At 65.3% G+C, this 19,768-nt stretch overlaps 1 protein-coding gene across 2 annotated transcripts; it reads left to right on the forward strand.

Annotated features, from left to right (window-relative positions):
- The first annotated feature begins 227 nt into the window (after positions 1-227).
- ARID3A (AT-rich interaction domain 3A) lies at positions 228-19,605 on the forward strand. Of its 2 annotated transcripts, XM_053999632.1 has the most exons (9): positions 228-313; positions 2,738-3,669; positions 4,208-4,523; positions 15,722-15,794; positions 16,853-17,036; positions 17,229-17,476; positions 17,764-18,060; positions 18,139-18,225; positions 18,341-19,605. In XM_053999632.1, exons 2-9 carry the CDS (start codon positions 3,257-3,259, stop codon positions 18,535-18,537), a joined length of 1,815 nt encoding a protein of 604 aa, XP_053855607.1. In that variant the 5' UTR covers positions 228-313; positions 2,738-3,256; the 3' UTR covers positions 18,538-19,605. The 2 variants fall into 2 exon arrangements, with proteins under 2 accessions (XP_053855607.1, XP_053855606.1); XM_053999631.1 differs by having other exon boundaries at positions 17,764-18,225.
- The last annotated feature ends 163 nt before the right edge of the window (positions 19,606-19,768 follow it).

The following is a 19,768-nucleotide window of genomic DNA, read 5'->3' on the forward strand; positions in this document are numbered from 1 at the left end:
CCGCCCGTCCGCGAGGCGGCGCTGCGGCCGCGCCCCGGCCGCGCGCAAGATTTGCATGCCGACCAATGGCGGCGGGGGGCGGGGCGCTACGGGAGCCACGGGCCAATGACGGCGCGGGGCGGGGAGGGGCGGGGCGCTCCGGGCGCGGCGGGCCAATGGCGGCGCGGGGCGGGGCGGCGCGGGGCGGGGCCGGGTCCCGCCGCCCGCCCGCGGGGAGAGCAGCGCCGCGGGCCCCGCGCGCACCGGCCCCGCCGAGCCCGACCCCGGGCGGCCGCGGCTGCTATGCGGCTTCGCGGCGCACGGCCTGTACCGGGTAAGGGGGACGCGCCGCCGCACCGGTCCCGCGGACGGGATCGGCACCGGGAACGGGCACCCACGCTGCGGACGTAGCCGGGACCGGGAGTCGGGGGTTGGGCGGGAGCGGGGACCGGAGCCCAGGACCGGCCGCCTCTCCGAGGTGGGCTGGGCCCTCCGCTGCCGGGGCCGGGCGGGAGCGTGGCGCCCCCTCCCCTCGCGGCCGGTTACCGGGCGCCTCCCCCACGCGGGGCTGGGGTTCCTCCCCCGCGGCCGTTCCCGGCCTTGACTCTCCGTTCTCCCCGGGCGCTGCTCTCCGGGCCGGGCAGAGCCCCGTGGTCCCGCCCTATGCCCCCGCCAGGCCCGCGGTCTCCCGGGGTCCGGACGGCGGAGGGGCCAGGCCGGGCCGACCCGGGCTCGCCTCTCCGTGTCGGGGGCCGCCGTTTCCTCCCGTTCGCGGGACCAGGGCCCATTTGGGCCCCGCCGCCTCCGTGCCCGGTCCTTCTGAGGGCCGCCGGTGCCACGTGCCGCCGGGAGCGGGGCTGGGCTCAGTTTTGGGGATGGGACTCCTGTTCGCCTCGGGTCCCCAGCCCCGTCCGTCCGCGGGGACGGCACCCACCGGGCATGGCCTCCCTGTCCTTCTCCTCCTCTTCCTCACTCAGCCTCCACGGCAGCCCCGGAGCCCTTCCCGGCAATGCCGGGAGCCCGCCTGGGGGTGTCCGGCCGCGGCCAGCCCAGCCCCGGTGTCGGTGGCACAAAGGGCCTTCCGTCACACCCCCGCTGCCTATTTTTAGCCGCTGTCGCTCCCCAGCACCTGCCCCGGGGACGCGGGTGACGCCGCCTCGAATCCCTCGCGGGACCCCCGCCACCGCCCCGCGGCGGGGACGCACCGGGCCCCGTGGCCCCGAGCGGCCGGAGGGACAAAGGGGCACGGCTCAAGGTCACCGTGGCCGCCGGGCCGGGGTGCCACGGGGCCCTGGCTGTGGCCTCGCCGCTCCGGCTTCCCCGTGGAGAAGCGGCAGCGTGGCTCCGGCGCGGCCACGGCCCGCGGTGCTGGAGGAGGCAGCTCCGCACCTGGTGCTGGCACCGTGTCACCCGGGGAGTCGTGGCCCGGCAGAGCCACAGCGGCGGCGAGGAGCACGTGCCCGGGTCGGTCTCGCTCCGGTTCGCTCGGGGCTGGCGCAGGGGACGGGGTTCAGGTGCGGGGCAGGGCAGGAGCGCGGCCGCGGCCGGCGAGCGGCTGCTCCGGGGCGGGGAGTGTCCCTGCCGCGACCTCTCCTCCGCGGGGGCCAGACGGCGCTGATCGGGGCAGAGGAGAGGAAACTGAGGCACGGGCACTGCTGGCCCACTTGTGCCGCGCCTCTGCTGGCTCCCGGTGGAGGCGGTGGCTGCTGAGGTTGCCGTGACGGTGCCGACGTGTCCGTCCGTAGCGTGAGCCGAGCCCGGCCGGGCCGGGAGCGGATGCAGCCGCTGCCGCGGCGAGGCGTGGGGGAAGCGGCTCCCGCCCGCCCGATCGTCCGCGGCCCCGGCCCACACTGGCAGCAGGTTCCTCTTTCCAGAATGCGCGGGATCGTGGCGTAGCTGCCGGCCCCGGCGCGCTGCCGGCTGCCCTGGCCCCGCAGCCCCCGGGTCCGGCCCCACGGTCAGTGCCCGTGAGGGTCGTGCCGTGTGTGCCGCCGGGCAGCTGAAGTGGGGTTTGCGCGAACGCGGCACGACCGCGGTGCTGCGGTGAGCTCCTTCAGTGCAGGCGAGGTCACAGCTGGGAACTGGCCGGCCACACCGGGGCTGCTGGCCACACCGGGGCTGCTGGCCACACCGGGGCTTGGGAGCTCAGTGCTAGAAGAGGTCCAGACCGGGGTGTGGGGGTTCCACAAGGCCCAACTGTTATGTGCTGATCCCCTCGGTGTTTTCCAGTGGGGCAAAGCAGAGGTGAGCCGGTGGCAGCCTCACGTTGCCTTGGAAGGCTCCCAGCCCCCAGGGAAGGGGAGCAAGGGGGCTCTGGGGGCGCTTGGCTGAGCCTGTTTGCCAGGGTTTCTGCCTGTCCATCCCCTGGGATCTGCCCCGGGTGCTTTGGGGCCCCTCCAAAGCACAGACCCCAGTGCTGCCCATGCCCCAGTGCCATCACCATGAGCCCAGTGCTCCCCATGCCGTATGTCCCTGCCGGGGATGTGCTTTGTCCCCTGTGGGGGACCTGGTGGACGTCTCTCCCCAGGGCCTGTTATCTGCGGGCGTGGGTCCACCGGTATCCGCTGCCTGCAGGGCCGGGCAGGGCTATGGGCAGGGCTATCGGGTCCGGCAGGCCCCTTCCCCCTCCAGCAGCAGGCCCAGCCGCCCTATCTCATTAGCTCGAGATTAATGAGGCTCCTGCGCTGTCTTTAACTCCTTCCTGCTCACCGGCTCCTGCCCACAGCTCCACTGACCCTCTGCTCTACTTCTCCCACAGGTTTGCGCCGACGCCTGCCGGACACTGACCCAGCTGAGGATTAGGGACACCGACTGTGACAGGGGACCCTGAGGCTGCCAGCCCCAGAAAGTGCCAGGTCTGCAAGGGAAAGGGTGATGAGCCGTGCTCCAGCTGCTGCCTGCTGAGCCTGAGGAGGAGTTTTGGAGACTACCTGGGACACTCCCCCCAACAACAGCAGCACCCCAATCCCAACGGGCAGCACTGAGCCTGCGACACACCGTAGCCCTTAAGCCAAGGAGACATCGGACCAAGCCTGAGAGGGGTCAAGGGGCACATCCTTCTTTCCTAAGCCGGTGTCAATTCCTGCCCTGACACCCCGACGGCACTGCCCTCACCCCCCGGCAGCCCCCTCCAGGGCTGCCTCCCCCCGGCGCTGCCCAGCTTTGGCCCCCAGCCCCGCTGGAGCGCGGCAGCCTGCCGGGCGCTGCCCCCCGGGCACTGCCCCCTGGGTGCATCGCCCCCCGCCCCCCCGGGGACCCCCCGCCTGCCGGCAGAGCCATGAAGCTGCAGGCGGTGATGGAGAACCTGCAGCGGCAGCAGCGCGCGCGGCTGCAGCAGGCGCTGGAAGCGCGGCAGCAGGAGCAGCAGCAGCAGCAGCAGCCTCCCCGCTGCACGTCCCCCCCGGCGCAGCCCTCGCAGCCCCCTGCCAGCACCCGGGGCCGTGGGCAGGATCCAGCCCCGGCGCCCTCGGAGGAGGGAGCGGAGCCTGAGAGCGCGCACATCCAGCGGGCACAGATGGCCGCCCTGGCTGCCATGCGGGCGGCCGCCGCCGGCCTCAGCCACTCGCCCAGCCCGGGGCTGTCGGATGAGAGCCAGGGCTCCGAGGAGGAGGAAGAGGAGGAGCGCGGCGAGGAGGAGGAAGATGGCGGCGGGTACCAGCAGGAGATGGGCTCTGAGGAGGAGGAGGACCTGTGAGTGTACTCGGGCAGCTCTCACGGGTTTGGGGAAGGGGCAGGGAAGTGGCACAACATCGGTGGGTTTGGGCACAGCGTGCTGGGGAGGCTGTGGGGATCCTGTGGCTTGGGGCAGGTTGTGGATTAGAGCTATTGGGATATTTCAGAGCAGGAGGTGCTGAGAGCAGCAGCTCGGCTCTGTGGCTCCTCATGCTGGGTTTGGCACGACATCCCATCTCTGCCCAGAAGCCAGGGGCTGGGACAGAGGACCCCAGGCTAGTGTTAAATTATGCAGGACCCTCGGCTGCCTCCAGCGTGCATCCTCTCAGGGCAGGGCCAGGCCAGGAGCCATCTGGCAGAAGTCCATGACAGAGCTGCTCCTGGGATACTGGGGGCTGGCCATGCCCCGCAGAGCTGCCCCCACCAATGGGCTGTACCCGGGCTCCACTGTGTGCTGGGTGGGTGGTCCCAGCCCCGCAGCTGGGGCGGGCAGGAGAGAGGGTTGGGCCTTGGGAACCAGCGTGGGACCAAACCTCTCCTTTCCTCCTGGCTCCAGGAAGGGCAAATGGGATGAAGATGACTTTGAAGAGGACCTGGGTGAGGAGGAAGAGGAGGAAGAGGAGGAGGAGGAAGAGGAAGACTATGAGGAAGAAGAAGACATGGGAGAGGAAGGGCTCAGCTCAGCAGAGGCGGTGCGGGCGGGTGCGGGATCCCTGCTGCTCCGCAAGCCCCCGGCACCCCAGCACTACCGGGGGGAGCCACCACGGCTGCCAGGGGGACAGGAGCGGCTGCCCCCCGGCCTGGGCCACGCTCAGCCCCCACCACCAGCACCTGACCACGGCGACTGGACCTACGAGGAGCAGTTCAAGCAGGTATGTGCCCACCGAGACATGCGTGTCCCTGCCCTGCCATCCCTCTCCTGCTCCTGCGCAGCCGTGTGTCCTCGCGAGCGTGGGGAGGTGCCTCTGGCAGTGCCGCCTCCGGCAGTGTTCTCCTCGCATCCAGCTGCTGTTGTCATTAGGAATGCGTGGGATTTCTCCGGGGTTTTAGTGCTGGGCTCAGTCTCGCCCCTTCCCTGGTTGGGTGACTCCGAGTGGATCCTGTGTCCGGGTTGTTCTGCCACAGGCATGCAGTGTGGTTGGGTTTGCTGCAGGGATCTGGGAGGATTCCTGCTGAAAATTATGAAAAAATCACCCCAAACTTGCAAATCTGATGGATCTTACGGTTTTCCTCTTCTCAACTCTCCCCAAGCCATTTTCCATGGGGACCTGTCTGTCTCCCATCACCATCACTACAGAGCTGATGCCTGGCAGGACAACTCTGGCCCCATAGATGCTTGGTGGGGGGCAGAGCTGCACCCCTGCTGCTGCCAAAATGCCGTGAAAGAGTGAAACCAGGGAGAAAGCACCTGACTGCCCCCTTCATTGCCTTCCCCAGGCAACAAGGCCAGCACATTCCCACTCTGCTGGTGCCAGAGCTGGCTGCAGTCTGCTCTTGCTGATAGAAGAAAACGTGCTGCAGCCAGGGCTCCCCGGGGGCTGCCCGGCACCTTTGATGTGTGTTTAAATGCATCGGAGTTTGGGGCTGGGGGAAGGGGCAGGACCAGCAGCAGCAGATGGGACCCAGATGGAGCGGCCAGGGCATGGTGGCCTTTCAGGAGGGATGCGACCACCTCTGCCCCTTCACTTTCAGGAGGCTGTCACATCCCTTCCGAAATGGAGGAAGGAGCTGCTGGGATCTGCTGGCACATGTGGATGTGGGCAGGCTCAGAAAAGGGCTGGCAGAGGGAGCACCAGCAAGCACCAGGAGCATGTGGCCATCCTCCTGGTGCTGCCTGGCTGTGGGGATGGAGGGATGCTCCTGTCCATTTTGGGGATGGAGGGATGCTCCTGTCCACTGTAGAAATGGAGGGATGCTCCTGTCCATTTTGCTCCTGTCCATTTTGGGGATGGAGGGATGCTCCTCTCCAGCTGTAGGGATGGAGGGATGTTCCTGCCCTGCGCATCCCTCATTTTAATGCTGGGCTCAGTCTCGCCCCTTCCCTAGTTGGGTGACTCCGAGTGCATCATCCCTCCGAGTGGTGACATCCCTTGCTGCACCCAGGCTGCCTGCTCTTCTTGTGGTTTCTCTCTCTTGTGCTTCCTGCCGCCGGGGAGCGAGGGGCCGGGGCCGTGAACTCGTAGCTGTGAAAAGGCTTTTCAATACCGCAGCTCTGATCTTCCTGTTCGTCAGCGTGTCAGTGCTGTGGCCCAGGTCCCCTATCACAGCCACGGCACTTGGGAACGCCAGCGCCGTTCCCAGCGCTTCCCCTGCCCCCCAAGCTGTGCCCTCTCTCCCTGAGCACTCCCTCTCCCTCCATGTCACTTCTGGGGTCCCTGGGAAGCGCCCGGCTCGGTGGTGAATCGTGGAAGCAGCCAGAGGGGGTTGGAGAGCCTGCGTGGGCGGAGGAGCGGAGGCGACGCCGGGCCCGGAGAGGCTTTCCCCGGCACGTCAGCCCGTGCGACCGCGCTTGGATCGCGGCCCCTGGACCGGGGCCAGGGGGTTGCTGGCGCAGCCGGTGCTGGCCGGGAGCTCCTCCTGGCCGGCCTCCAGCGCGTGCCGCCGGGCTCCATCCCAGCCCAGCTGGCGCGGCCTGGGAAGGAGCAGCAGGAATGTAAACAGCGAGGGCAGCACGGGGCAGGGGATGCCGTACCCCATCCCCGCCCCTCGCTGGGGTGGAGGCGCCTTAGGGGGAGCCCCGGCAGCTCCGGGATGCTGGAGCACAGCAGGGTCCCTGTGTGGGTGAGCCAGCAGGGACGTGGTGCTGTGCGTGGCTGTGCCAATGTTCTGCCTGCCTGCTCTGTGAGGGATGGGTTCTTTTGGGGTTGCTTTTTATTTTTTTGCCAAGGAGCTTCTCAGCACCGGCAGCACCCCTGCTCTCCCATCAACCTTTTAACTTCGCTGGCTGTCCAGCTCTCTCTGCTGGGAGTTCAGATCCAGTTTGGATTCTGGTTGTGCTGGTGCCACCAGCATCCTTGGCCTGTGGGTCTCTGTGCTTGAGAACACTGTTCTCACCAGGCAGTGCCCCCATCCAAGCCCCTGTGCCTGTCTCTACACCCAAACCCTGGCAGCCCCCATCCTCCACTGCCAGGTTTTATTGACCCATCTGGGACAGATTCCTGTGAACTGGTGCTCGGCTGAGCCGTGGGGGGCCGGAGGCAGGAGGATGGGGCCCAGTTCAAGGGAGGAGGAAGGGGAGGGCGTGAGGAAGAGTTATGGAGGTGAGGGAGGTTAGGGAGCCGGCGCGTGGCACCTCCCCGTCCCTGGGGACGGCTACTGCACAGGCAGAGGTCAGCTCAGCCTGACCCGGGCGCTGCCGGCGCGGGCAGCAGAACAAAGGAGCCCCCAGCGCAACCGGGAACTCGGGGGCAGCAGTTGCCGAGGGCACCGTGGCTCCTCGGGATGAGGGGGGGAAAGGGAGCATTTTCTGGGTGGTAAATGGCTAAAAATCCAGCAAGCTCCTGCCAGCAAAGGGCTGCTTGGGGTAAAACTGCTCGGAGTTGTGTACCCCAGCACTGTGGGGGCTCTGTTGCTGCTGCCCCCCAAGATCCCTGCTCTGATCTTTTTGTTTCATTATTGCTATTACTGCTCCCCGCTAATACCAGGAGTGAGAGGAGTGGGAGCCCCTGGTGGAGTGGCAGCCCCTGGAGCTGGAGTTTCCAGCCTCTACCTCTTCTGGACTTTCCTGTGCTGCTGGTGCTCCCTCAGGCACGGCACCCTGCATGCCAGTACCCTGTCCTGCATCGCAGGAGCTTGAGGAATCCATCTCCCTGTGTTCATCTGGCTGCAGCAGCCACCACTCTCCCTCTGGGGTTCTCCATTTTGGGTGCTCCCTTTTGGGGTGTCCTGCAGTGGCTGCCTCAGGCTGATGTTTAACACCCCATTTCTGCTTCAGGAAGGATTTAAGAAGTCACCACAGTGCCAGCGGGAGGCTGTGCCAGCCGGGGGGGTTTTGAGGGGTGCTGGTGCTTTAGTGGGGCAAGAGGTTTCTTGTGTTGGGGACATCTGAGCCGTGCCGGTGGCACACGGGCGTGAAAACCTCAGCTCTTATCTCGCGTGGTGCAGCGCAGCCCGAGATACGGCGTTTCAAAGTGCAGTGGTGGGGGAAAAATAAACCGAAAGCAACTCAGCGACCTCGGCAGGGCTGCGGGGGTGGGTGAAACCGGACCCCCCTCTGCCCGGACCAGCCCTGCGCACATGGCTGGTGGAGCTGGGATTTTCCAGGAGGGTCTGCAGGAGCACAGAGCCCATACCTCCTCTGAATCCCCAGGAGCTGGTTAGGGCATGGGGGATCCCCTCTGAACCCCTTTCTCCCGTGGATTATACTCCTTTTCAAAGCCTAAAGCCAGCTGGGGGCGTGGGGCCTGAGCAGGGGCCCCGTGGCCTCTTAACGAGGGCGGGAGGGTCCATTTACTTTCTTTAAAATATTGATTAGAGCTTTATTGCATTAGCCAGCCGAGCGGATGAGCCGCCCCCAGGGAGGGCGAGGGGGCCCCGGCGCAGGGAAGGGGGACCCGAGTGTCATCACACAGCCGGGGGCCACTGCCCCCCACCCAAAGGCAGTTTGGCTCCCAGATAAGGGGGAGTGCCCTGGGGCCCCAGGTTGGGCGCTGCTGTGCCTGGGAGGTGATTGCGGTGCCTGGCCGGGCCAGCAGCAGATAACGCAGGCAAGAGGGGATCTGAGCAGGACAGGACTTTGGGGGCATGGGGGAGTCACCAGCGGACCCCTCCCCAGAAAAGGGCTGCGTCCTCCCCGCTCAGCCCACACTCAGCCGTCGCCCCTCTCGCCCTGCACCGCTGCCCGGCGTGCCGAGGGGTGCTCCCAGCCGGGGATCCGGCGCAGTAATTGGCTCATAGAGCTCAGGGAGCATTCCCGGGGCTGTAATCCCACCAGATCCCTGGCCAGAGGTCAGGGACTTCTCGGCGAGAGCGGCTTAGCCGCCGAGTGCCTCCCCCAGCCAGACGCCTGGGTGCTCACAGGTGCTGGTCCCGGCATCTGAGCACTCATGAAGCCATCTCTCCAAACAAGACCCTGGATGATTGATGAGGTCGAGGGACAGGGGACACGTCCTTTCTGCTCGAGGTGCCCAGCCAATGCCTTCACCCAGCTGGACCATGCCCTCGACACCCCTTGTCTGGGGAGCTGGGCTGGCTCCCCACAGCGGGGGCATCACCTGCTTGTGTCCCCCCATGCCTGGACCCCCCCAGAGCCTCATTTCCCCCCACCCCTGGCCCTCTCAGAGCCCTGTTCCCTCCACTCCCCAGCCCCCCGGGCTGACTCAAGGGCTGCGGAGGTGGCGGCCGCCTCCCCTCTCGGCACAGCTGAACTAACAGGGTTTATTTAAAAGGAAAAAAAAAAAAAAAGAAAAGAGCAGTGCAGGGAGCGGGGCCTTTGTCAGCAGAGCCCCCCGCCCCCACTGCAGCATTGGGCAAGGGCAGCATTGCTCCATCACCCTATTTCTGGCCCAAACCGCAGGAGAAATGGCAGCTGGTCCCAGGGCCCAGCCGGACGTGCTGCAATCAGGGGCCAGGGCGGGGATGTTTGGGGCTGGGGGCCCCCTGGTCTGAGCCCCTGGGGCAGCCAGACTGGGGGCTCAGGGTGCAGCTCCTGACCCTCTCCCTGACCCTTAATCTGCCTGTGCCTGGGTTCCCGCTCTGGCTGGGGCTCAGGATAATCCCCCCTGCGCTGGGGCTGCTGCAGGCCGGGGCTCACCCCTGAGGAGGGTCCCCTGCTCCCCGTGTGTCCCACGGGGAGGGTGTGGCTGAGTCACTTCTGTGGCAGCAGTCCTTTGGGAAAGGGCTTCCCTGTCCTCCCACAGCAGCTGGCTCGGGGTCTCACCCTGCTACAGGTGGCAGTGGGAGCACCCAGGCAGGTACCAGCCCTAAACCTCTTCAGCAAAGGGCTTCGAGCCTCCAACTTGGGCAGCAGTGCCTGATTTTGGAGATTGCAGCACCTGGGACACGCTGTCCCACGCTGCCACCTGCACGGGTGCCACAGTGGGATGAGGTCTGTCACTGTGGTGCCATCACAGTGCCCACCACCACCCCCCCTCCTCTCAGTGCGAGGAAACCGTGAGGTTTCCGCAGTGCTAGAGCAGCTCAGCGGTGATGGTTCCCGGGGCTGACAGCCCACAGCTGCCTCCTGTCAACCCCATCTGTGGCTGCTGGACCCCTTCCAGCTCCTCCAGCGGCTCTGCGGCGGGGTTCCCAGGCGTTCCGTGCACCCTGGCCCTGCCCACGGGACCCCAGGGACCCCCACCGTGGTGCTGACGGAGGGCAGAGGTGCAGGACCTCGCATTTCAGGAACAGATTTGCAATTAGCCAAATCCCAGCGGGCGGTGGAAGCCCCGGTGACTCATCTGCCGGGGCTTACCGCGATCCCCTTCTAAGACGATCATTTACATATGGTGGAATTTAAACCCCTGTCTTGGCTTCCAGGCCTCGCTGCTGCCGCTGCTGCCACCTCACGCGGGTCAGGTCCTGAATGAGGGTCTTGGCTCTCCAGCCCGCAGGGGCTTCACCCTGCGAGGCCTGGGAGTCACACAGGAGGGACAGCCCAAGCTGGGGGGGCTCACCGGGTGCCCCGAGAGTTTGAGTTGGCTGCCCTGGCCACATTTCCCCAGCTCAGCACTCCATAGCTCATTCTCAGCTGCCCTCCCTGGCTCTGCCTGGTGGCTGGAGCTAGCCTGGTGTCCTTCCTCGGACAAGCTTTCTCAACAGCGCCTGACTCCACTGGATTAATATTTGTACAAGGTCCGGTGTGATAGCAAGCATGTGTCAAGGGCATGCACCAGCACGCACACAGCAAGGGCCGGGAGAGCTGCCGGGCTGGCTCCCATCCAGCCAGCGGCTTGGCCCGCCGAGGGAACAGCCCCAGCACCCCAGTGCTCCGTGACCCCTCACCAGCCCGTGCCACATGTCTGCATTCACACACGGAACCAGTTTTGATTCCATCCAGAGCCTGGCTCGCTGCCGCCCAGCAGCAAACTGCCATTGGGAATGCCACGGCAAGCAGGAATCGCTTCCTCCTCTGCGGGAAGGGAGCAAACGGCAGCGGCACAGCCATCCCGGGAGCCGGTGTCAGCCCGGTGTCAGCCCGGTGTCAGCCCGGCCCGCGGCAGGGACACGGATCCTGGGAGCCGGCGGCTGGCTGGGCACGGCCGTGGTGGGGAGGGCGGCCGACAGCGCACGGACAATGTGGGGGTCAGCGAGGTTAAACGGTGACTAATTCGCCCATTCAGCGTCCCCTCCGCCGCTCGGGGACACCCGCCGTGCCGTGACACCCGCCGTGCTGTGACACCGCCCGCGTACCCCCAGGGTCACCCACATGACTCCTTCCCCCAGCCTGTGTGGGGAGGAGGTGGGCACGGGGGGCTCGGGTGGTCTCGGGGACCCCCAGACTCCCGTGCCGATGGCGGGGGATCGGGACTGGGTTTGTCACCGACGGATCCTGCGCCCACCGGGTCCCCCCGGCCCGAGGAGGAGGCGCTGGTGCAATGAGGCACCTGCGGTGTCCCCCGCGGAGGGGACAATGCTGGGAACTGGTGTGAACAATGGTGCCGACGGGAAGCTCCCGGGCCCCCTCCCCAGCTGCCCCCGCGGAAGCGGCCCCCCAGCCCGGCCATGCTCCGGCGGCAGGAATCCCGCCGGGCCGGTCAGTGGAGTCACCGCCGGGCCTGGCCATGTGGGCGAGGCTCCAGCCAGCACATCCCCCCACGAGCAAAGTGTTGGGAGATTTTGGGGAGGGGGCACGCACCTCCCTGCCCCCAGCAGCCCCTTCCCACGGGGGGTTGTGGCCTGGGGGGCTCGCAGGGGATTAGGGATGGGGACAGCCAGGGGTGACCTGTACCTAAGCCGAGCGCTTTATCTGCGTAGGAATCTGCTCCGGGGCTGGACGCTCCCTTTGCCCTTCACCGGGAGGGATTGGCCCCAGCAAACCCTGCACCCCACGCCGGGGGGGCTGTGCCTGGAGAGGGGCTGCTGCCTCGGGCACCCCCAGCCCTGAGTCAGCCACCGCCTTACTGGAAATCACATCCCCAGCGCCTGAAATGCCGCGGCCCGGGGCCCTCAGTCAATCCTTGGCTCTGGTTTTTACAAATGACTTTCTTATTCTGAATAAGTGCCCTCTCCGACCTCACTGCGGGTCCCGGCGTGCCAGAGGCCGGGGGCTGTGTATGGGCTGGGAGTGGGACGGGAAACGCGCCATAAATGTGTTTATTCTTCGTTAAAGAACTCGTTAGTGTGCGCGGGCTCTTCCCCAGCCCAGCGTGGCCCCTCGGCTGTCCGCGGGACAAAGGGATGCATCCCCGGGGGCTGCCAGAGGAAGGAAGGAAAGAAAAGGAGAGAAGTAGCCCCTCAGCCTGTCACCGCTGGTCCTGCTACCTGCCGAGACAGGGTGGGCTCTCCCCGCCGCTGCCTGCGTTGTGTTTTTTCCTTAAATACAGGAATTCAGGGGAGTTTAGCCCCTGGAAGGTGGAGGCTGCCACCAGCCCCCATCCCTGCTGCAGTGGCCCTTGGGTCTTGTCCCCAGTCCCGGCTCACGTCACGGTGTGCACGTCCCAAACCGGTTTTGGAGAGAAGGAGGAAAACCGAGAGTGTTGCCACTTCCTGGCAATGGAAGAGAAACTTGAAAATTAATTCCCAAAGCCTGAAAACCCGGAACCAAGCCGGGGGAAAGGGGAGGTGTTTTTCACTCGGACGCGGGATGCAGGGACACGAACTCCTCCTCCATGACGCCTCACGGGGCAGACAAGGGGCTCCTGCCGAAAGGGGGATTTGCCTGGCACCAGCATGACCCCCGGCATTCCCGGAGCTTTGTGAAATGGCACTTCCCCTCCTGCTTGTAATTGTCCCCCTTGCCCCAGCTCGGGGGGGTCGGGGGGGTTCGGACCCCCGGCACGAACCGAGCCCGTGCCGAGGGCTCTCCCGCATTCCTGGCATTGCCAAGGGGCCGCCTCCCGCCTGCCCTTTGAAAGCCAGCGGGTTGGGATTTTCCTGTAATCTGGTTTGAAACATTAATCCGGTCATCCACACCAAACGCCGGGCCGGCATCCTGCCGGGGCGCTGGGCCGGGGTCAGGGCCACCCGCCCACCGCCTGCCTAATTCCTCCTCCACTTAATTATAGATCTGCTGGCAACGGCCATCTGGCTCCGTGTCCTCAGCCGGCCGGGGGCCGAGGGGGCTGCACTGCGGCCAGGTGGGCTGGACGCTGTGGCCAGAGCCAGCCGTGCCGCTGGCATCAAGCGCTCACTCTGGGGTGGGTCAGCACTGGGGGCACTGGGTGCGTGGAGTCACATCCCCCTGCCCAGGGGTCTCTCAGGGAGGTGGGGGGCATCTCCTGCTCCCCCCAGCCAGGCTGGGGTGGCTGTGCTGCAGCGTCCCTGGCACCGCACCCTGCCGTGGGGACCCCACGGTAAGAGGATATTCCTGGGGCAGCTGCGTTATGGATTAAGTCGTTTCCACCTCCCTAATTATGAAACATAAATGTATTGACTCAGCGGCACAGGGCGGCCTTGCCTGCGGCTCCTGCACGCCGGTACCTTTGCACCGAGCACCGAGACGCTGCGTGTCCCTGCGAGGAGCTGGCCTTGAGCTGAGCAGAAACCAGGGCTGAGAGCAGGAAGCAGGGCACAGGCACGGGGCATGGATCAGCACCAAGCAGGCACAAGACTCAGCACCTGCTGATTTCGGTGCAGCAGTGCCAGCAGCAGCCGCCAGCCTGTGCCAAGCTCAGCTGCGCTTTGGGTTTCGCACGCTGCCAAAACCAGAACGTTTCTGTTCCTCAATTTGCATTTTGAGCCCCGCTGTCCCAGCTGTCCTGCGCTGCCGTTGGGGCTCTCGGGGCGCCGGCTGCTTTGCCGTTGGCTGCGGATGGCGTCAGTGCAAGGAAATCCTGCGAGGGGCAGCTGGGAGTCACTCATCTCTGTCCCCTTCCGTGTCCTGCCCGTGCTCGAGGGGGAATAGGGGTGGTAAGGGAGGACAGGGGCAGCTTGGCAAATGCACTCTGTCACACACCACAGTGCACACCGGGCACGTCCCGGCCGTGGCTGGGCACGTCCTCGCCCCACAGTGCTGCCGGATGAGCACCTTGGGCAGGTGCCCATCACTGGCAGTTGGTTCTACTGGCAGTGGCTGAGCTAAACCAGGGTTTGGGGGGTCCCAAGGGGAGCCTGTTTCTCTGCTTGGCCCTGCAGTGGTCAGTGAGCAGCTGCCAAGTGCAGCGAAGCTGTCGAAGTCTCGCCGGTAACCGTCAGCAGCAGACATCCTTTGCCCGGCAGCCGTGGCGGGCGTGCTGGCAGGGCTGTGAGGGCCCCAAAACAGGGATCCCTCTGCTCACCATCCCTGGGATCCCCCATGGCTTCATTGCACTTGGGCAGGGGTGAGAGTGGCTGCAGACAGCTGAGCTTGGCATGGGACCACCGGGGCTGGTGGGGCAGCCGCCCGCCACGGCCACTAATCCCCCTGTCCTGGCCGGCCACGCTCTCCTCAGCTGACAGTTAATTTTCTTTCATCCTCTTAAACGCGTCCATTCCCCTCGGGACTGAGTCCGCGGGGCAGGGGGGGGTGGATCATGACCCCGAGGGTCTTGGCAGTGGATGAACCAGCGTGTTCAGCACTCCCCAGGATGGCTCCGCACCCCGCAGGATCGGGCGCAGGGGAAGCCCTTTCTCTGTGCGTGGCTTTTGGAGCTGCTCAAGGAAACGGGGGAGGCTGGATTGGCACCAGTCCAGCATCCTTCAGCTGGCACAAGTAGCCCGGTGCAGCTCAGCCCCAAAAATCACAGGGCTGCTGCTGTGCCATGGCTTGCTCCCCCCACAGCACTCCCACACCAGACCCCTAGCTGGGGCGCTGGGGTGGCAGAGGGGCTTTGAGGGTCTCTGCCGGTGGTGCTGGTGGCTCCTGCCCTTGCCCTGGGGGTGTGCAAGGGGCTGGTCGAGCCTGCCAAGTTTCCCAGGGGAACTGGGGGGGGGTTTATGGCCCCGCTTATCATGCGGCCCCATTGATCCCTTTGATCGGCGCCGGCGGGCGAGTCAGGCCCTGCGGGATCCGGATCCTCCCTGCAGGGCTGCAGGAGGAGGGGGCTCAAGCCAGGACGATGCCCACCCGTCCACCTGCCCACGGTCCTGGTTGCCACAGGGCATAGCCGTGGAGGGAGTGGGCACATGGGTGACCCAGTGACCGGCAGCGGTGGCCCCGCAGTGCGTGCCTGGCGTGTTATGGGGGGGTATTTATAGACCCCTCCCGGCCCCACTGGCAGTTGTTCAGAGTTGTCATTGAGGAAAGCGGACCTGTGGCCTCCACCCCGACAACGCCTGCCCCCACAGCCCCTGCTCCAACACCCTTCCCGGGATGGGGTGGGGGGATTATCCACCCGCCTCCAGGCAGAAACAGTGCTGGGCTTGGGGAGAGGCCGCGTGGCGTGGCGTGGTGTGTGCCTCCGGCGTGCCGGGCGCTCCAACCGGCCGATCCTGCGCCATAAATCAGGCAGGAATGTGCCGGGCTGGCGGGGTGGGGGGTCCCGGCTGAAGATGCCCCAAGCAGAGCTGGTGATTGAGGTGCAGCGTGTCAGAGCCTGGCCCAGCTCTGCCTTCCCCAGTGCAGGACGTGTCCCTCCCTGCAGGGCGATGGCACACAGGCTCACGTCAAGGCACATGAGGCACTGGCTCCTGGCCACGGCTCTCTGTGGCACCCCAAGCGTGGAGGGACCACGCTGTGCTGAGCAGGCAGTGGATGCTAAAAATAACCGGGATCAGCGTTCCCGGGAGGAGCCGGGGCCAAGCACGGTGTTGGCAGCCTGGGAGCCACTCCAGCCATGATCCCAGCACCGGCATCCCGGAGCTGAGCTCCGAGCAGGGCGGGCAGGGAATGGCACAGTGGGGCAGCCCAAGCTGCAGGAACCCCCTGGACCTCTGCAGGGACCCCCAAGCCATTTGGTGTCCTTCCAGGGCTGCTGCAGTGGAAGCCAGGGGTCTCAGGTGGGGGGACACATGGGTTAAGGGGGTTTCTGAGCATCTCTCTCTTCTTATGCAGCTGTACGAGCTGGATGGTGACCCCAGGAGGAAGGAGTTCCTGGATGACCTCTTCAGCTTCATGCAGAAGCGAGGTGAGTACCCAGTTGTGCACCCACTCTGTGCCCCCATGCCCACTCTGTGCCCACCGTGCTCCACCACACCCACCTTGCACCCCCCACATCCCCCCCTCCAAGGCCAGGAGCTCATTTCCTTGCCCCTCATTAGTGCCCTGAGGTCACGGCTCCGGCTGAGCTGCTGGTTAATCTTTAACCCCTCAGCACAGCGGGGTCAAACCTGCCGGGCCGGATCCAGAGCCTGCAGCCCCCTCCCTTCACCCATGGCACCCAGACCTGCAGCCCCTCCCCACACAACACCCCTGGCTGTGTGCCCCCTCTGCCCATTCCCTGGGTTATTGCAGGGGGCAAAGCCCCTCGCTGTCCCCTCTCTCTGCCCGGGGAGAGGCCACGGTTGGGGGGGCAGGGGGTGGGAAGGGCTAAAGCCAAGCGTGCTGCTCGAGGGTCTGGTTCCTGCGTGGAAAACAGCTCTGGAAGTGCTGACACAGGGCTGGCTCCGGCCCTTTGTCAGACAGCACTGGGAAGGCACGTGTGCTTGCACAGGGGGGCTGGGGCTGCTGGCTGGGTCCCCCAGGGTTCCCCTGCCTCTGTCCTGTCCCCTGGCTGTGTCCCCTGCGGTCCCCCCACCACCATGGCCCACCTGCATCCATTGAGGTCCCCCAGAGCCCCCTCACCGCAGGGCTGGGAGGGTGGGGACCCCGATGAGGGAGCAGGTGCTGCCAGCCCCCTCCTCGAGCTGGAGGGACGAGCCCCCCGGCTCATAGGGGACCCTCACAGCCGGATTGTGCCGCCCCCGTTATAAATAACTCGCGTTGCCGGGTGCCGGCTCAGCCCGAGGAACCGGCTCAGCCACGACGGGGCTGTGGCTGGAAACTGCGAGTTTCTGTTTCCTTTGTTCGGGGCTGATCGCAGCGGGAGGGCCCGGGGGGGGGGAAGAAGGGGACAGTGGAAGGGGAGGGAGGAGCATGAGCCCCCCGGCCCCTCCACTGCCCCGCAGGGGTCTCAGCAGCTGCGCCCCCACTTTTGGGTAAGACAGCAGCACCCCAGAGCCGCTCTCTCCTCCCGCCGCTCCCCAGGGACCCCCGTGAACCGGATCCCCATCATGGCCAAGCAGGTGCTGGACCTGTACATGCTGTACACGCTGGTGACCGAGAAGGGGGGTCTGGTGGAGGTCATCAACAAGAAGCTGTGGCGGGAGATCACCAAGGGGCTGAGCCTGCCCACCTCCATCACCAGCGCGGCCTTCACCCTGCGCACCCAGTGAGCGGGGGCTCGGAGGGGAGGGGAGAGGGGCGAGTCCTCGGGGGTCCCTCTGCCCTGTGCTGGGGATGGAGGCTCAGCACAGCCCTGTGTGGGAGCAGTGGGGAGGGAGCAGCGGGGTGGCACACGGGAAGGGGTGCCCAGCCACCGCGCCACCCTCACCATCCCCGCCCGTGTCCCGTCTGGCCGCAGGTACATGAAGTACCTGTACCCCTACGAGTGTGAGAAGCGCGGGCTGAGCAACCCCAACGAGCTGCAGGCGGCCATCGACAGCAACCGGCGGGAGGGCCGGCGGCAGGGCTTCGGCGGCTCCCTCTTCGCCTACTCGCCCGGCGGCACCCACGGCCTCCTCTCCTCGCCCAAGCTGCCAGTGCCAGCGCTGGGGCTGGCGTCTGCCACCAACGGCGGGGCCATCACGCCGGGCCAGAAGATCAAGAAAGGTAATGATTGTTGTGGGGTCTGCCTGCTCCAGGGGTCCCGTTGCAAGCTGAGCCCCCTCCTAACCCCTGGAGATACAATAATAACGGGGAGAGCTGGGGGAAGCGGGCAGGGGAGCGATGCTTCTCTCCCCTCCTTGGGCTCCAGGGACCCTGATTCCAATCACCCATCTCTGACCTTTGGAGGGACAGCAGGGCACCAAACTGTTGTGCCAGGGCCGGGGACACCCTGGGGTGGTGGCACCCACCTACCCCTGTGCCCCCATCCCTGACACCCGCTCCCCCGGCAGAGGAGGACTCTCCCATCCCCATCTCCATGCCCAGCCGGCTCCCGGTCTCGCTGGCCGGACACCCCGTGGTGGCGGCGCAGGCGGCCGCGGTGCAGGTGGCGGCGGCCGCCCAGGCCGCGGCGCTGGAGCAGCTGCGGGAGAAGCTGGAGTCGGGGGAGCCCCCGGAGAAGAAGCTGGCGCTGGTGACGGACGAGCAGCAGCGGCTGATGCAGCGGGCGCTGCAGCAGAACCTCCTGGCCATGACGGCCCAGCTGCCCATGAGCATCCGCATCAACAGCCAGGGCACGCGCTCGCCAGGTCAGTGCCGGCCCCGGCCTCCCGCCCCGGCCGAGCCCCCGGCCCCGGCGGGCTCCGTAACGCGGCTCTCCCCGGCAGAGAACCGCCCGGACGCCGCTGCCGCCAGCAGCAACGGCACCAACAGCATCAGCATGTCCGTGGAGATCAACGGCATCGTCTACGCAGGTGAGGGGCTCCCCCGGGCACCGCTGCCGTGGGTGGGGGCTGCCCTGGGCCACGCTCCCGCCGCCCTCCACCCCGTCTCACAGCACAGCTTTGCTCTCTCTCTCTCTCCGCCCAGGTGTGCTGTTCGCCCAGACGCCCGGCCCTTCCTCCTCCTCTTCCTCCTCCTCCTCCTCTGCCTACAGCAAAGGCAACGGTGGCAGCAGCCGGAGCAGCGGCGGCAGCGGGGTGGGGAGCGGCGGTGGGAACGCGCCCCCCGCCCCGGCCGGCCTGGCCGTGCCCCCCAGCTCTACCTCCAACAGCGCTTCGCCTTAACGGCCCCGAGCCTCGGGCCCCTCGCGGCGCCGGCGGCCGCGGGGGGACGGGGTCGCACCGGGGCTCGCCGGGGTCTTCTGCGGTCTCGCCGGGGTCTCGCCCGAGGTCTTGCCAGGGTCTCTCTGGGGTCTCAACAGGATTTCACCGGGATCTCACCAGGGTTTTCATTGAGATCTCGCCTGGGTCTCACCAAGGGTCTCGCCCGAGGTCTTGCCAGGGTTTCTCCGGGGTCTTATCAGGCTCTCGATGGGCTCTGCCCTTGTTCTCGTGTTGTTGGATTTTCCTTTTCCAGGCAGAAAAGCTTTAGCCCGGGGGGTTTTGCCGGAGCCGCCGGCTGTCCGGCTGCGCCGCTCCGGGACCGTTTACCTCACTCACATCACACTTTGCACTGTACATTTATTATTATTATTATTATAATTATTGTTATTTTTTAACTCGTGTTACCTCCAGACAGACGCACGGACGCCTGCCGACGCGAGCTCTAGCGAAACCCCCCGGAATTCTAAAGGAAAAAAAAAAAAAAAAACCACAAAAATCCTAAAAAAAAAACTTTTGGAAATAGGGAGATATTTTATTCATTTCCATCCTTTTCCCTCCTTTGTTTTGGGAACTCCACTCTCTGCAGGATTTTAAGAGGTTGTTTTTGATTGTTTTGTTGTAAATAGCTTCTATTTTATTCTCTTTAAAAAAAAAAAAAAAAGAATCAATCTTTTAACATGCAAATGATATATATTAGTCTTCATCAGGGAAAATGGGAGCTTGGAAAAAAGTTGGAATCTCCTTTCTCCTCTCCTTATCGGTGGTTGGGTCCAGCTCTGCTCCTTCCCCCACCGGCAAATCCTAATTTTTATTCCTCCCCCTGCATAAAACTACTGTTGAAAGCCAGTTTGGGCTTAATTCCTCCAAAACCAAGCAGGATCCAGAGGGATGGGGATGCTCGGAGCTGCAGGACGCTCCGGAGCTCACGGACAACCTGAAGGACCTGAGGATTTATTTTAAGCCTCACAATCTCAGGTGTTTTTTTTTTTTGTTTGTTTGTTTTGGGTTTTTTTTTAATATTTTCCCCCTCCCCCCTCCCCCCCCCAAAAAAAAAAAAAAAAAAAAAAAAAAAAAAAAGAGAAATATTCACCCACATCTGCGTGAGACACAATCCAAGCCGATACCGAAACCCCCTCGCCCCCCTCGGTATCTCCGTTCTCAGGTTCCCACCTGGAGCACAGGGTTTTTCCCC

This window comes from Vidua macroura, chromosome 26, assembly GCF_024509145.1.
Source record: "Vidua macroura isolate BioBank_ID:100142 chromosome 26, ASM2450914v1, whole genome shotgun sequence".
NCBI classification, from domain to species: domain Eukaryota; kingdom Metazoa; phylum Chordata; class Aves; order Passeriformes; family Viduidae; genus Vidua; species Vidua macroura.

What these genes read in the sequence shown, in the direction of transcription:
- ARID3A (XM_053999631.1), top strand. Translation starts at nt 3,257, where the DNA reads ATGAAGCTGCAGGCGGTGATGGAGAACCTGCAGCGGCAGCAGCGCGCG. An exon ending in ACGAGGAGCAGTTCAAGCAG is followed by an intron (nt 4,524 to 15,721) that starts GTATGTGCCCAC and finishes CTTCTTATGCAG; the next exon opens with CTGTACGAGCTGGATGGTGA. An exon ending in GCCTTCACCCTGCGCACCCA is followed by an intron (nt 17,037 to 17,228) that starts GTGAGCGGGGGC and finishes GTCTGGCCGCAG; the next exon opens with GTACATGAAGTACCTGTACC.